The sequence below is a fragment of the Balaenoptera ricei genome, chromosome 11, assembly GCF_028023285.1.
Source record: "Balaenoptera ricei isolate mBalRic1 chromosome 11, mBalRic1.hap2, whole genome shotgun sequence".
NCBI lineage: Eukaryota > Metazoa > Chordata > Mammalia > Artiodactyla > Balaenopteridae > Balaenoptera > Balaenoptera ricei.
In genome coordinates, this window is record NC_082649.1 from 17,230,144 (window position 1) to 17,245,050 (window position 14,907).

The 14,907-nt window shown below is 40.7% G+C and overlaps 1 protein-coding gene across 2 annotated transcripts in view; it reads left to right on the plus strand.

Moving 5' to 3' along the window:
- Positions 1 to 14,907, plus strand: part of CDKAL1 (CDK5 regulatory subunit associated protein 1 like 1) — a 648,187-nt gene that overhangs the window by 606,411 nt on the left and 26,869 nt on the right. For both annotated transcript variants that reach the window (XM_059940691.1, XM_059940692.1), the window contains 2 exons: positions 4,716 to 4,799; positions 7,791 to 7,955. In XM_059940691.1, the coding sequence (XP_059796674.1) occupies positions 4,716 to 4,799; positions 7,791 to 7,955 (249 nt within the window). The remainder of the gene's footprint in view (positions 1 to 4,715; positions 4,800 to 7,790; positions 7,956 to 14,907) is intronic.

Genomic DNA, 14,907 nt, shown 5'->3' on the forward strand with positions numbered 1-14,907 from the left:
AAGTACATCTAGGTTGTTATAGTAGGTACCAGGACTGACAGCCACTTTGAAAAGTCCTGACAAATGTCCTGAAAGTCAAGCTTTGTAAATGGAAATTGAGTTTCCCATAAAAGTGCAGGGGGTTGTATTCCCAGCCCTAGTTCTTTTTTTTTTGTTTTTTTAAATTTTATTTTATTTATTTATTTATGGCTGTGCTGGGTCTTCGTTTCTGTGCGAGGGTTTTCTCTAGTTGCGGCAAGTGGGGGCCACTCTTCATGGCGGTGCGCGGGCCTCTCACTATCGCGGCCTCTCTTGTTGCGGAGCACAGGCTCTAGACGCGCAAGCTCAGTAGTTGTGGCTCACGGGCCCAGTTGCTCCGCGGCATGTGGGATCTTCCCAGACCAGGGCTCGAACCCGTGTCCCCTGCATTGGCAGGCAGATTCTCAACCATTGCGCCACCAGGGAAACCCCTTTTTTTTTTTTTTTTTAATACATTTATTTATTTATTTTTGGCTGCGTTGGGTCTTCGTTGCTGCTCACGGCTTTCTCTAGTTGTGGCGAGCGGGGGCTACTTTCGTTGTGGTGCGCGAGCTTCTCATTGCGGTGGCTTCTTTTGCTGCGGAGCACGAGCTCTAGGCACGCGGGCTCAGTAGGTGTGGCTCACGGGTTCTAGAATGCAGGCTCAGTAGTTGTGGTGCATGGGCTTAGTTGCTCTGTGGCATGTGGGATCTTCCTGGATCAGGGATTGAACCTGTGTCCCCTGCATTGGCAGGTGGATTCTTAACCACTGCACCATCAGGGAAGTCCCCCAGCCCTAGTTCTTAAACTCTAAAATGCTCTAGAAATTAAAGAAGCATTTTATTTAATCAGCTATAAATTATATACCTGTAAAGAAAATCAGAAGGAAAAGAGGTTATTTTAAAAAGGGCTTTGTTGGGAAGATTTTGACAGGATTCTTCGGGTTCAGGTCACTGAATAGCTTTATGAAAGACTTTGTAAATGTTTCTTGATGGGTATTAAGATCACGTTGTTACTTTAAGTGCAGCAAGAAAGTACCTGTAATTTGCAGAGGGCTCTAAGCATACAGTTACTGTGAAAAAAAGAGACAGCCTGGATTTAGAGTACATATTCATCTGAAACCTTGTGAGCAGACCAAATCTACCATGAATGACAACTGAGAATTTTGGAACTGGGAGTCTGTTCATTTTTTAAATTACTCAAGCAGTCTTGTTGTTAACTTCCTCTTCAAAGGGCTTGTCTTAAGCCAGCGATGTAACCTTGCCTTCCTGCCGGAGGTTCCAGCTGTTAGGGAAGGTTCGGACAGGGATGGTGAGTAGCCCAGGAAGCCGCCTTCTCAGCAGAATATCAGCATGTCAGCAGAGAGTAGATGTTGCAGAATCTCAGAGAAGACACAGTGTACACCCATCGTTCTCTAAGACAAACTGGTCCCTCTAGGGCAATGGTCCCCAGCCTTTTTGGCACCAGGGACCAGTTTTGTGAAAGACAGTTTTTCACGGATTGGGGGGCTGTAATGCGAGCGATGGGGAGCAGCACGTGAAGCTTCACTCACTCGCCCGCCACTCACCTCCTGCTCTGCGACCCTGTCCGTGGCCCAGGGGTTGGGGACCCCTGCTTTAGTGGATTAGCTCTGCCTTTAGCATAAGAGAAAGCTGGGTGGCTGTAGTCCTAGTGGCCTAAGGGTAACGGTTGCCCTTTTTCTCCTGAAGTCCTGCTTTTTCCTCTGAGAACAGGACTTCCTTGCTGGATAGCAGAGGCATTCTTAGGTAAATCAGGATGATTATCCTAAATCTTGTTATGTGGTCTTTAACCATACTGGGTTGTCGTGTGGGGCTGGGGAGAAAATAATTGGAGAGTAAGGAGGTGGCTCATTTGAAAAAACATTTGAGGCTAATAATACGTTTGGCCCATAAGTTTCCTTATTGTCACCAAGGCAAAGTTGCCTCTTCCAGAGTTCCAGCTGAAACCCGCCCCCCCTTCCTTAACTTCCTTGTTGTTTTTAAGGTTATTTGAAACAGTTGATTCTCTTAAAGGTCATATTTGATAATTCACTTCATTGCAACTTCTTTCTTAAAAAAAAGTACTGCGTAGGGCTTCCCTGGTGGCGCAGTGGTTAGGAATCCGCCTGCCAATGCAGGGGACACGGGTTCGTGCCCCGGTCCGGGAAGATCCCACGTGCCACGGAGTGGCTGGGCCCGTGAGCCACAACTACTGAGCCTGCGCGTCTGGAGCCTGTGCTCCACAACAAGAGAGGCCACGATAGTGAGAGGCCCGCGCATCGCGATGAAGAGTGGCCCCCGCTTGCCGCAACTAGAGAAAGCCCTCGCACAGAAACGAAGACCCAACACAGCCATAAAAATAAATAAATTAATTAATTAATTTAAAAAAAAAAAAAAAAAAAAAAGTACTGCGTAGAGCATTTATTATTTGTTTTTGTTGGATTTTTTAGGGGTTGGGGATAGACTGCGTCAGTTTTTCATCAAAGTCCTATCTTGCTTATGTTCATTTTTGCTCAGTAGCCTCTGGGGGACTTTAAGAGCCTCACCAATGAGACAGAATCCATAGTTGAGGGGACCAAAAGGGTGATTGGAGAGGTGTTTGCCACTATAAATTACTGCCCGTAGCAATTTTCCTGAATCCCTTTGGCAAATAATAGTTAAATACTCACATACAAATAGTTCTCTGATGGTTGATCAAAAGCCCTGCCCTCTACTGTATAAACATAGCAAGTCTTTCTAACTCAATATGTATATATTACTGTCATCGTTATTCTCTCCAGATAAAATGGAATAGCCCAAAAATGATTACTACAACTGTCCACGTTAATTCCAACAAGAGGAAAGAAGCGGCATACGTTTTCAGTGGCTCTGCTCTCTCGTATTGTTGTTAATTTCCTGAAAACTTAATGTTAGATGAAGTGTAATTGCAGATTTCCTTAAGAACCATTGACAGATACTTATCTTAAGTTATAAGCAACTCACACTGTGAAATGTGTGCAAACATTCTAAGTTTCCTTCCAGTAGAATATACTTCAGTGAAACCCAATATTCATCAGTCTTTTTTAATAAACAGGACCATTAAAGCTCAAAGTAGAAGCTGGGAGTTGTTCTTTTGTTTCTCCTTGATCTTTAAAAGAGACAATAGTGCGGGAACTTTTCACTGGTTTTCAAGGAGTGAACTAAGTTAAGTGTTTGATAAGTATCCTAGAAACCTTACAACCTTCGGCTAAGGGGGCTACATTTGAATGAGAGAGTGAAAAAGAGCAACTTATGGTGTTTTTAGGTATTGGCATTGTATAATGGACAGAAGAGTTTGGTGTTCTTGTTTTTTTCTTTTTGTTAGGTGGTCTATTTAGTGCAGCTGTGTTTATGTTTCCTGAGTGGTAACTGCCTGAACATGGTGACAAGTCCCTACATATGAGAATAGGGATTTCGTTTAAAAAATCTTGCCAATGTGCTTTAACATAGAGGGTTGTATTTATCAAGTAGCAATGGCAAAAATGATTCCAGGCACAATTATCCAATACAGCTGGTTTGCTAAATCAGACATTTTGACCATGTTGTAAAAAAAAAAAAAAAAAAGTAATGATACTTTAAATGTTGCATTTCACAGTAGAATGAAGTTGGAAATAGTAGACTATTTTGAAATGGTCGCATTGCTTTAACCAACGTTTTGGCTGATTTAACTTCTTGGTTATTAAAAATGCATGCTTAGGGCTTCCCTGGTGGCGCAGTGGTTGAGAATCTGCCTGCCAATGCAGGGGACACGGGTTCGAGCCCTGGTCTGGGAAGATCCCACATGCCGCGGAGCAACTAGGCCCGTGAGCCACAATTACTGAGCCTGCGCGTCTGGAGCCTGTGCTCCACAACAAGAGAGGCCGCGATAATGAGAGGCCCGCGCACCGCGATGAAGAGTGGCCCCCACTTGCCACAACTAGAGAAAGCCCTCACACAGAAATGAAGACCCAACACAGCCAAAAATAAATAAATAAAAATTAAAAAAAAAAAAAATGCATGCTTAGGTCGTAAATATAGATCCTGTAGAGAATTAACAGTCCCCTATTTTTGCTGTCTTTCTCTTAAAAAAATAAAAGGAATATGGGGTCATGCCTGCAACAAAAAAGAGACAGTTGCCCATGACAGAGAAAACGTATATAACAAGTAAATAACTGAATTAATCATAATTTCAGAATTGCATGTAACGTGAGAAATGTTTAGGTACAGGGACTTAATGACTAGTTTTTAAGGTATTTTCTTTAGTGTTACATCCCTCATAACTCAAATTAATGTTTATTACCACTTTCATATTGCCAAAATATTTTCATGAATTTGGATTAGAAGCAGCTTGTTCTGGCTTGTTTTGCAACTTTGTTTCAAGAAAAACAAAGTGATATTTAGAAGATTTTTGTATGTCTTAGAAGCCTTAATTATCTAACTTATGTTGAAGAAGGAAATAAGATCAAGTTTTGTTTCATAGTTCTGTAAGAAAATAAGATTTTGTTCTACACTAATTTTATATTACTACATAGATAATAATGTCTTTCTGGAAATTTGAATCAGTGATTCTTGTATTGGCTGTTAAGTAGCTAGCAATCTGGAGTCTACTTTAAATTCAAGAAGACACGACTTACTGGTCCATAACTATTTGGGTTGGCATTTATTTTGGATTCTCAGGTGTTTGCCCTGATCTCTCCTGTTTTTCTCCCCTTCTCTCCACAGATTGGTGAGAGACAAAGAGTGTTAGTCACAGAAGAATCTTTTGATTCCAAGTTTTATGTTGCACACAATCGATTCTATGAGCAGGTAAGAGATAATCCCATGTTCTTAGGGTTTCTCCAAAATGAGAAAGACTTCTAAAAGTAAATCAATTTAAGCAAAAGAGACTTAAAGCAGGGGGGAGGTGTAGAATCTTGTCGCAAGAAGGCTATTTTATAGCATCAAGCCAACCAGGCTAACATGGGGCTTATCTTTGTGGCTTAATCTCCAAAACATTCTATACAAAGGAATAAGTGTGTTTTAGTCCTCATTCATCTTTGACAGGACCAGCCTCTGGCTTTGCGGAGTTTGGAACAGGCAATTCTCACTGCCAAAATCCCCACAGCCTGGCAACGTGGAGGGGAAAGTTCTGTCCAGAAGACAGGAAGGATGTCTGTACCGGCGACATCAGCCTGGAAGGGCAGGGATTCCCTGTCCCTGTCACAGCACTCACACAGGCTTTTGATTGGTTGGTCTGTTGGTTGGCTTTTTTAGTTTTGTTTAGTTTCAGGTGTTGTTTTTTGGGGTTTTTTTTGGTTTTTTTAACTTCCACATTGATAAAAAACGCTGGGGGCAAAGGGAAAAGAGTCTGTTCGTTGGACTCAACTCAAGTCTTGCGAACAACTCTGGAGACCAGCGTAAGGATCAAACCAACTTCACTATGAGAGTTTTGTTCGAGGCCAACCCGAAGGGCTCCCCACTCCCTGCCCGTTAAAGTAGCATGCTTTGCCCCACCAGCAGCCAGACTTCTATTTCAGCATTTGGGATTCCACTACCCCAGGTGGTACAGCAATTCAAAAGCGATTGAAGAAAACAGTGCCTCCTTCAGGGGCCGTGGACCTTGGGAAGGGCCAAGGAGGAGGTGTCATATGCTCCTCCAGGTCAGAGACTCTCATAAGGGCATAGGGTGAAATCCTATGGGTTTCCAGGCATGGGTCATCCCTGGATCGTATTCGCTTTTCTTAATATCAAGTGAGTTTTCCTACTTTTCTTTTTTTTTTTCCTACTCTCATCAAATGACAAGTGAAATTTTTTTCTGTGGGTCATGGCTTGGGAAGGCTCTTCAGGCCAGCCTGGGCAAGTCACGTAAGGGATGGGCAAGGGAAGCCGACCACCCATGTTAGAAAGCAGGGAAGCAGGAGCCGGAGGGGCCTCCAGCGTGGATGGTCCACGTGGAATCGTCTCAGACTGGGCACTGGGTCCTCAGGGAAAGCGGGGGAGCTTTTCATGGCCTGGACTGAAGGTGCCCTGCTCGGTCCCCAGTAGAGACTACAGTTGAGGATGGATTCCGAACACTGCATGTTGGAGCTGAGTCTGTCTTCTCCGTTTTCCACCTCAGTAATTGACTCCAGAGGGCCATTTTCCTATTCAGGCCAAACTTCTGCTCAGCCCTCGGGAGGAGCTTGATTGTATTTCGGTTGCCTCTTTCCTCTCCTTTCTCTTGCCATCTGGGTTTTCGCCTCAGCAGGGAACTTTTTTCCCCTTCATTTTAAAGGCGATGGCATGCCTCATTAGCTGTTTCCTCCAATTTAAAGCAGTCGAGCTTTTTCCAATTATTAAAACCGGAGGGAAAAAAACACTGAGCCCTTCATTCAGATCAAGGCAGCAGATCAAGGAGAGTTATTTTCCCTGAGAATAGTACCAGATCTCCCAGGGATAGTTTGCTCTAGAGATTTTCTTGTTTTATAAAAACTGATTTAAAAGGGCTTTCATATCCTGATACTAAAGCTCTTTTAGTCCATTTGCTTGCCATGAGTAATCCACCACCCAGGTGACTTTTCTTCCTATACTTTGATGAAGCAGTGTACTCAGTGGCCATAAAAAATCAAACTCAGAAAGACCAAGATCCATTTCTGCCTCTCGGAGAAATTGGCTGTGGAACTTCTGGCTCTCATCTGATTTTTTTTTTTTTTTTTTTTTTTGGTCTCTACAACCAAGCATATCAAAGATTTCATGGGAATTATTTTTCTACAAAAAGTTGACTTCCAGAAGATTGTATCTAGATATCAAAGTATTGCTGGATTAGAATTAGTCTATTTATTTTGGATTATGACTTGAAAAGATTGGCAAGTAGCTCAAGTACTGAAATAGAAGTGTGAGGGAGACATAATACATACAAACTACCTGTAAGTCCAAGAGGAGGGGAAACATTTGCTCGAGGTAAACAAGTACCTCCGTCAGTAATCTCTGGTGGAAAGGGACCATCTGACAGTTTCCTGTGAGCCAGCCAAAGTACCCTTCAGAGGCCTGCTTCTACATGGAGGTAGAACTAACAAATACATGCTTTTCATAACAGAGCGAAAGAAATGAATGACAGCCATCAGTTAAAGGAGTCATTTAGCTCCAAACACCAAGGTCTGGAATATTGAAAAGGTGGCTTTGAAATGTTCTTCCTCTTCCCCCAAAACACACACACACATGTGCACTTGCACACACACATATGTACCCAAACATGCGGGCCTTTATTTGAAGTGGCTGCTCAAATCCTGACTCTGACAGCGAACCTGGAAGGTATTAAAAGTATAAGGCTTTCATCGGTGTTGTCCCAGTTTTCTTCATTGCCTGGGACAGCCAAGAGCAGGGTATCAAAGGCCTGTCCAAGAGTGACTGGCTGATGCCTCGGGCGGTTCCAGGCCTGCCTTCCACGTGCCCTAGGACCACAGGCATCCCACAAGGAGAGAGCGCTGTCTGTAGCCCCTTACCCCTCCCAGAAATGCCTCCCCTTCCTGCGAGATCCCCAGGTCCTTGAGCATCTGGAAGATAGAGCCCACTTAGGAAGGGATCCCCAAAGAGAAAAAGGACATTAAGGGACAAGTGAGGAACTCTGAATAAAGTGTGGACTTTAGTTAATAGTAATACACCAATATTGGCTCATTAATTGTGACACATGTATCATACCAACATAAGACGTTAATAAGAGGGACACTGCGTCTGGGGTATACGAACTCTCTGTGCTATCTTAACAATTCTGTAAGTCTAAAACTGTTCTAAGATAAAATTTTATTTTTAAAAATTAAGCCTTCTCTAATTTTTTTTAAGGTTTTAGTGCCAAAGAACCCCACATTCATGGGGAAAATGGTCGAAGTGAACGTTTATGAATCAGGAAAACATTTTATGAAAGGGCAGCCAGTTTCAGATGCCAAAGTATACACGCCATCCATCAGCAAACCATTAGCAAAAGGAGAAATCTCAGGTTTAACAGAGGTGAGTAGAAGATGCTTTTCCTTTCTACCCTGCTAGTAAAACAGCAGCTCTGGAAGCACAGTGATTTCCCACCATGTTTCTGTTATCATTTATAGTACCCTTTTTATGTATGCATGAGGCTTTAATCCTTTCTGACAGATTGAAATCTGAATTAGAAAGATGCATTTATGCTGATGCCTATAGCTTTGCTTCTCTGCCTGTGAAGGGAATAAGCTGTTTCTGCTTCTAGGCTAGAAACAGAGGGCAAAAGCCATTATTTTCAGGTGAAAGATTTAACACGGAAGATGATCTGATCCAGTATGTTTCTGTGTCAGTAGATCCTGAGTGGAAGGGGGTAAGGAAAGGATAATTTTTGTGCTTTGCAAAGCTGTTTGTAATATAGTAAAAACCTACATACAGTTAAACAGGCATTAAACCATGTCAGTATATGTGGTTATGGTGCCTTTCTCTAGGGTGTTAGCTGAATATCTGCTTGAGTAATGTGGAGTGAAAATTAAACATTTTTTTCTTTCTATAAAAAAGTAACCTGACCCCTATTTTATACCTTGGTAAATACGGCTGTTTGCCAAGCTCTCTCTTACATTTCATTGAGCTACAGCTGTAAAAGCTGATGGAGTGTGAAATGAAAATGTGTATCACATTTCTAAGCATCATTTGATGTCCTTTCTTCAACACAATTGTTAAGTGCTCCCCAAAAAAGTATATAGCGATGACTTAACATTCAGAACAATGATGAGTGATATTTATCTGGCTATATAACTCCAAAATTGTTTTAATATATGTATTATCTTTTCCCTCAAAAGAAATGTCAAGGGCATGTTAATTAAGCTTTAGGATTAATGACAAAGAAGTTCATATTATTTATATTCTCGCTTATTGTGCTGGTGGACTCTGGAATCCAAATGTGACTGACACCTCTCATGAGCTTGACGAGGACACGTGAAGAAGCCGTGTGTACAGCCATCTGACCGATTATGGAGTGACGTAGGCCAGCCTTTGTCCAAACCCTGCCAAGCGTGTCACCCTGCTCAACCAGGAGTGAACTCTCACACTTGATGAGCATAACCGTTAATGTTTGCTGTTGTTTAGAAAAAAATCATACATCATACGTGGGGCTTTGGATGGATGGCCAGGAAGGAACAGTGTAATCCAGCATTTAAATTATATTGCTAAAGATTCGGCTTTTGACATGTTAACTACTACTTCAGAAATTTTTAAAGGAAGTGGCTTTTAAAAATTTTTTTTCTGTTTTTCCTCACGGTATGTTTTACAAGGTTGATTTTAAATCGCCACAGTGAAAAGGATTTTATGACAAATGGCAGTGGTGGGCAAATTATTATTTCAAGACCCTGCCTGCTTTAATTCCTTCATGTAAGCCTATTGAAAAGGGTGGTATTTTTTTTTAACATCTTTAATGGAGTATAATTGCTTTACATTGGTGTGTTAGTTGCTGCTGTATAACAAAGTGAATCAGCTATACGTATACATATATCCCCATATCCCCTCCCTCTTGTGTCTCTCTCCCACCCTCCCTATCCCACCCCTCTAGGTTGGACACAAAGCACCGAGCTGATCTCCCTGTGCTATGCGGCTGCTTCCCACTAGCTATCTATTTTAGATAGTAGTGTTTGGTAGTGTATATATGTAGCGTTTGGTAGTGTATATATGTTCATGCCACTCTCTCACTTCGTCCCAGCTTAGCCGTCCCCCTCCCTGTGTCCTCAAGTCCATTCTCTACATCTGCGTCTTTATTCCTGTCCTGCCCCTAGATTCTTCAGAACCATTTTTTTTTTTAGAGTCCATATATATGTGTTAGCATACGGTATTTGTTTTTCTCTTTCTGACTCTGTATGACAGACTCTAGGTCCATCCAGAAAAGGGTGGTATTTTAAAACATCACATTAATAATACACAAATAAGGAAAAGCAGTACCCTTTCACTGGTTCCTTAACTGTAATGTTGCTTTCTAAAGGGGCAGCCCCATTTAAATTCCATGGGACAGCTTTTTCTATTCTCCGCTGCCTCCCTCCAGCCTGGGAAATGGTGTCATCAGTTCTCTCAACAGGCCTCCTCTGAGCTGGGATGACCCAAAAGCCCTAGGTGAGACGAGGATAAAGGTCATTTGACTGCTGGCCCTTCTGGGCCTCTGGGAATTATAGTTTGATCGCATGCATGAGGCCAAAGGGTTAGGAATATTGATTTGGGCATTTACATTAAGGGGAACATCAGGCAAGTCCTTTATCACCATTTGAGACTTCATGTAAATTAATGAACATAGCTTTACGCTTCATTATTTGTCTGCTTTTAAAGACATGCCAAACTCAGGGTCAAAAGTCCTTCCTTAATGAATTTGTCCTGGTGTTACAAATGGTTTTGCTAATGATATGAACCAAAATAAATTAAGCAGGAGGAGAACAGCTTCCATTTTTCTAGGATTTAGAAGTAGATGATAGAGGTTATAATCCTGTCTCAGACATTTTGAGTCTTTGAGTACTGATAGAGGTGCTGGGACTCTTTAGTGAAAAAATGAGCCTCACCCTGTGGATGAAGTGTGACCCCGGAAGCAGTTACACCTGAGTTTGCATCTGTGACTTGCCAGTTTACCCTGGGCCTGTGACTCCTCCGAGCTTTAGTTTAGTCTGTTAAATGTGACAATAATGTCTGTTTCATAGGGTTGTTGAAAGGAATGTATTCAATAGTGTATGTAAACCACCTAAAACTATTTTTGGGACGTAGTAAATAGTTACTAAGTGGTTATTTTCCCTTTCCCCCAAATCTAGCTTCTCTAGAAAGAGCAGAGTCTGCAGATGACCGTGGTACTATCAGCTTTGGTCTTGTGATCATGCAGTGCACATTGTATTGGAGTGGGGGTGATCTATTAGGGTAATTTATTCAGTGCCAGAGACACCAATCCCGTCAGAATTTCTGTCTTCTTAAATTTTCTAGGCTTTTTCTGAGTTTTTCTAGACTAATAACCTCCTCATACACACTTTGTAAGGAAACCTAGAAAGGCCAAAGCATCTAAAGCAAAATATTGTATAAAAAAAAATTATTTTCCATAGTAAATGTATTTCCTTAATTGAGAATTTTAGGATTATTCTTTAAGTATTTTAGCCCTATGCTACTTTGGACTTACTTTGTCTCACTTTAGGCACTGTTGACCTCTTTCGATAAAACTGGTGAGGGGTACAACAGACCAGGAGGAGAAGCACAGGCTGGGTGTGAGTTACGAGATCTGGATTATAGGATTCTGGCATTTGCAGTAACAGACTCTTTGACCTTTTGTATGTCACTTAGGTTCCCTGGACCTCGGTTGTCTCTAAGACTCTGTGATTGAAATATTTCATTTGACAAAAATGGATTGAATGCATACCCTGTGGCAGGACTTTGAATTCTAATTCTGTACTGTAAATATTAATAGAAATCAGGCCTTGTTATTTTCAAATAATAATAGTTACATAAATGCCCATAACATGGTGGGAAAGGAAAGCTATAGTAAAGTCAAAAGCTTACTGTCCTCTCAGAAATGATATTCTAATAAAAACAGCATATAGTAATATCTTTTTATGGTTATTACTATTCCTCTTTTCAGTTCAGTTAGAGGAATGGAGGAAGAGGGGAAGGGGCGAATAGGATAGAGAGACAAAATTAGTCTGATTATTTTTAAGGAAGGTGGGAGCCAAAATGCCACCTCTAACCTAATAGGGAACATTTTAAAATAAATATCATTTAAGGGTAATTAATTTCAGAAAAAGGTTATGTAATAATTATCCAATGGAAGGCATTGTAGAGTTCAAAGGGATAAATATAAATCAAAGAAAGGATAGATCATGCCCTTTTCTATGGAAACTGTCAGGCAACTTTGTTCTTAGGGGGGAGAAGAGATGGGAGGAAGCAGGGGACACATAAATTTTCATAGACGTTCCAGGACAGTGATTCTCAAGTGTGGTCCCCAGACTTGCAGTATCAGCGATAAATGGGAACTTGTTAAAATGCAAATTCTTGGGCCCCAACCCAGGCCTGAGCCAGAAATTCTGGGAAAGGGACCCAGTAATCTGTTTTTTAACAACTTGTCCAGGTAATACTGATGCAGGCTGAGGTTTGAGAGCCCCTCTTCCAGGAAAATGATTCTCAAGTGGGAAGGAGTGTTTGATATTTGTAAAAACAGTATGTTTACTGAAAGGGGCCAAAAGAGTAGGAACTTGGGGAAAAACAGTTTTGCGATGTTTTAAGAGTATGATATTTTTACCATGTTCTCTCGTGGAACCTAAATCTGTGTTAACACATCCAATTTAATGTGATGATCTTTTTTATACAATTCATGTTTCTTGGAAAATTACTGTGCTGTTCAGGCATTCCATCTGAAGAAAATCTTTGGGTAAACAGGACCTAGTGTCACCTGTACCAAAATCCATGACTATTTGATAATATGAAAAATCATCTGAGAGCCATCATCAAAGAGTAGGATCAAAAAGCTGTTTTGCTTTAACTCTATTCTGGAGAATTTCTATTGCAGAAAATTTCAAGCATATACGGAAGTAGAGAGACTAGTATAATTATCCCACCTACTTATCGCTCACCTTTAACAGTTATGTCATCTCTGCTCTTATTCACCCCCATCCCGCCTCTGATTCTTTTGAAGAAAATCCCATTTATCATTTTATTTCATCGAGGTATGTATCAGAAAATATCTCTGAAAGATGAAGACTCCTTTTAAATACAGTATGAAATCTAAAATAATTAGCATCAATTCTTTATCCAGTTAATGTCAACACAGTGTTCAAATTTTGCAGTGTTTTAAGCAGTTTGTCTGAATCAGAAGGCAAATCAGGTCCACTCATTGCAATTAGTTAGTATGTCTTGTAAGTCACTTTTAATCTATCGGTGTTCCCTTTTCTCTCTTTTTTTCTCTTTTTGTATTGCAGTTTATTTGTAGAAGAAACCAGGTTGTTTGTCCTGCAGCATTTCCCACAGTTTGGAATTTGCTAATTGTATCCTCTGATACAGGCTTCTCTGGTTCCCCACTTGTTTTATAAATTGGTAGTTAGATTTAGAGGCTTAGTCAGATTCAGGTTTGGGTTTTTGACAAGATTACTTTGTGTGATGCTGTGCATTTCCATTATGAGGCATAGAATGTCTGGTTGCCTCTCTTTATGTGTCAGTGGTTGATGAGCATTGCCTAGATTCATTGAGTCATTAGGGGTTTCAAAATGGTGGCGTTCTAATTCTGTCTCCCCTTCCTCATTTATTAGCTAAAAGCACTTCCATGAAGAGAAACTTAGCCTTACTCATTTTTGTTTACCCTGAGGTACATTTCTGACAGGAAAGGTGAGATAAAGGCTTGATGTCTTTCTCTCTGTTTACCAGTTTTAAAAATTTGAGTTGATTCTGTAACATCCTCCAAAAGTAGCCAATGAGGGTTTTTTTAGTATTATTATAAACTCATGGATTTTGCATGTTTGATATGGTTTTATCCATTGCAGTTATTATATTTAATTGGTGCTCAAGTAGTTGCATTTTTGGAGAGTGGAAGCTCATCAAATTGGCTCCTCAATCCTTTGACACAGCTCCTGAAGTCTTTGATAGTTACTTTGCTTTTTGATGTGACAAGATGTTCTAGGCTCATTCTTTGCTCCAGCCCGGGAATCAGCCATGTCTCTAAGGAGCCTTGGTTTCTTTTAGTTAAACAAATGATATTTAGAGCCTACAGTGTGGACTATTTAATTGGTCATTATATTTATACCTTTCAGCAGGTGGAGCTACAAAATCCACCCCCCCTTTTTTTTTCAATTCATACTAATGCTCCCATCCAGGTCAAATTCTGAAATTTTCTGTCTTGCACCTGTAACTTCTTTCTTCCATCCCAGTTCACAGTAACACCGCGTAATTATTCATTTGTTTTATCCTATAATATTCACGTAACTGCCTAATAATAACTATACCAACACGATCACCAACAATATGATTACTGAAAGCAGTTTAGGTGGTGGTGGTGGTTTTTCCGCTGTTTTTGTTCATAGAGTGCATCCCACTAGGGATGTACAGGCAAAAAACGGTTCTAAAGGCACCCGAAATAATTCTTCTTCATATAGTTATACCAACAAATCAGTACATAAGTAGGAGTATTCGTTTTCCATTTCTTTGAATTTTTAACACTTAATTTTGTTTCATAATTATGTAAAATACTTTGCAAAATCGAACCTACAAAAGTGTTCTGAGAAGCCCAACTTCTACTACTCCTGTCATGTCCACCCTGTTTCCTTTCTTACCTATTTAAGGAACTGTTTTTGTTTGTTTTAGTTTTCAGTTTATTCTTCCAGTGGTTTGTCTTAACAATGTAAACATTTATATATATTACATACTTTTTATTACCTTCTTCTTAGATAAATGGTGGATACTTTTGCTATTTTCACTTAGCAATATATCTTGATGGTTACTGCCTAACTGTATATAGAAATTCAATGAATGTTTCTAATGATTTTTCTTAGGCTGTTAAACAAAATACGTGAAAGTCTATATTGCTCTAGCACCTGAGTTGAATAATATTACCCTGTATGAAACCCAATACCCTTTTGGTCAAAGAAAAGACAGGCAGAATTACCTTATAGAGAGGACTGGCTCCTAGGCCTACAGGAGTGGACCGCAGCCTGATGGAAGGCATTAAAGTGGCCAGAGAAACAATAGGCCAGAGGATAGAAGTGGTCAGACATGCAAGCAAAACAAGGAAGGTCCAGAGCCAACACTGGCAGAAAACACCTGTGTCCCAGAAAAGAGGCTGCTTTGGCCGGTGGACTTCAAAAAGTCAGAAAACTATCCCTGTTTAGAAATGAATGCATCTGGTTACCTTAGCCTGGTACCATTATACACGTGATTCATTTCCTTCCCTTTGTTGAGTCCATGATCACCAGGCCACCCTCTGAATATTGTTTGCCTTTCCTATGCAAATCTGCCT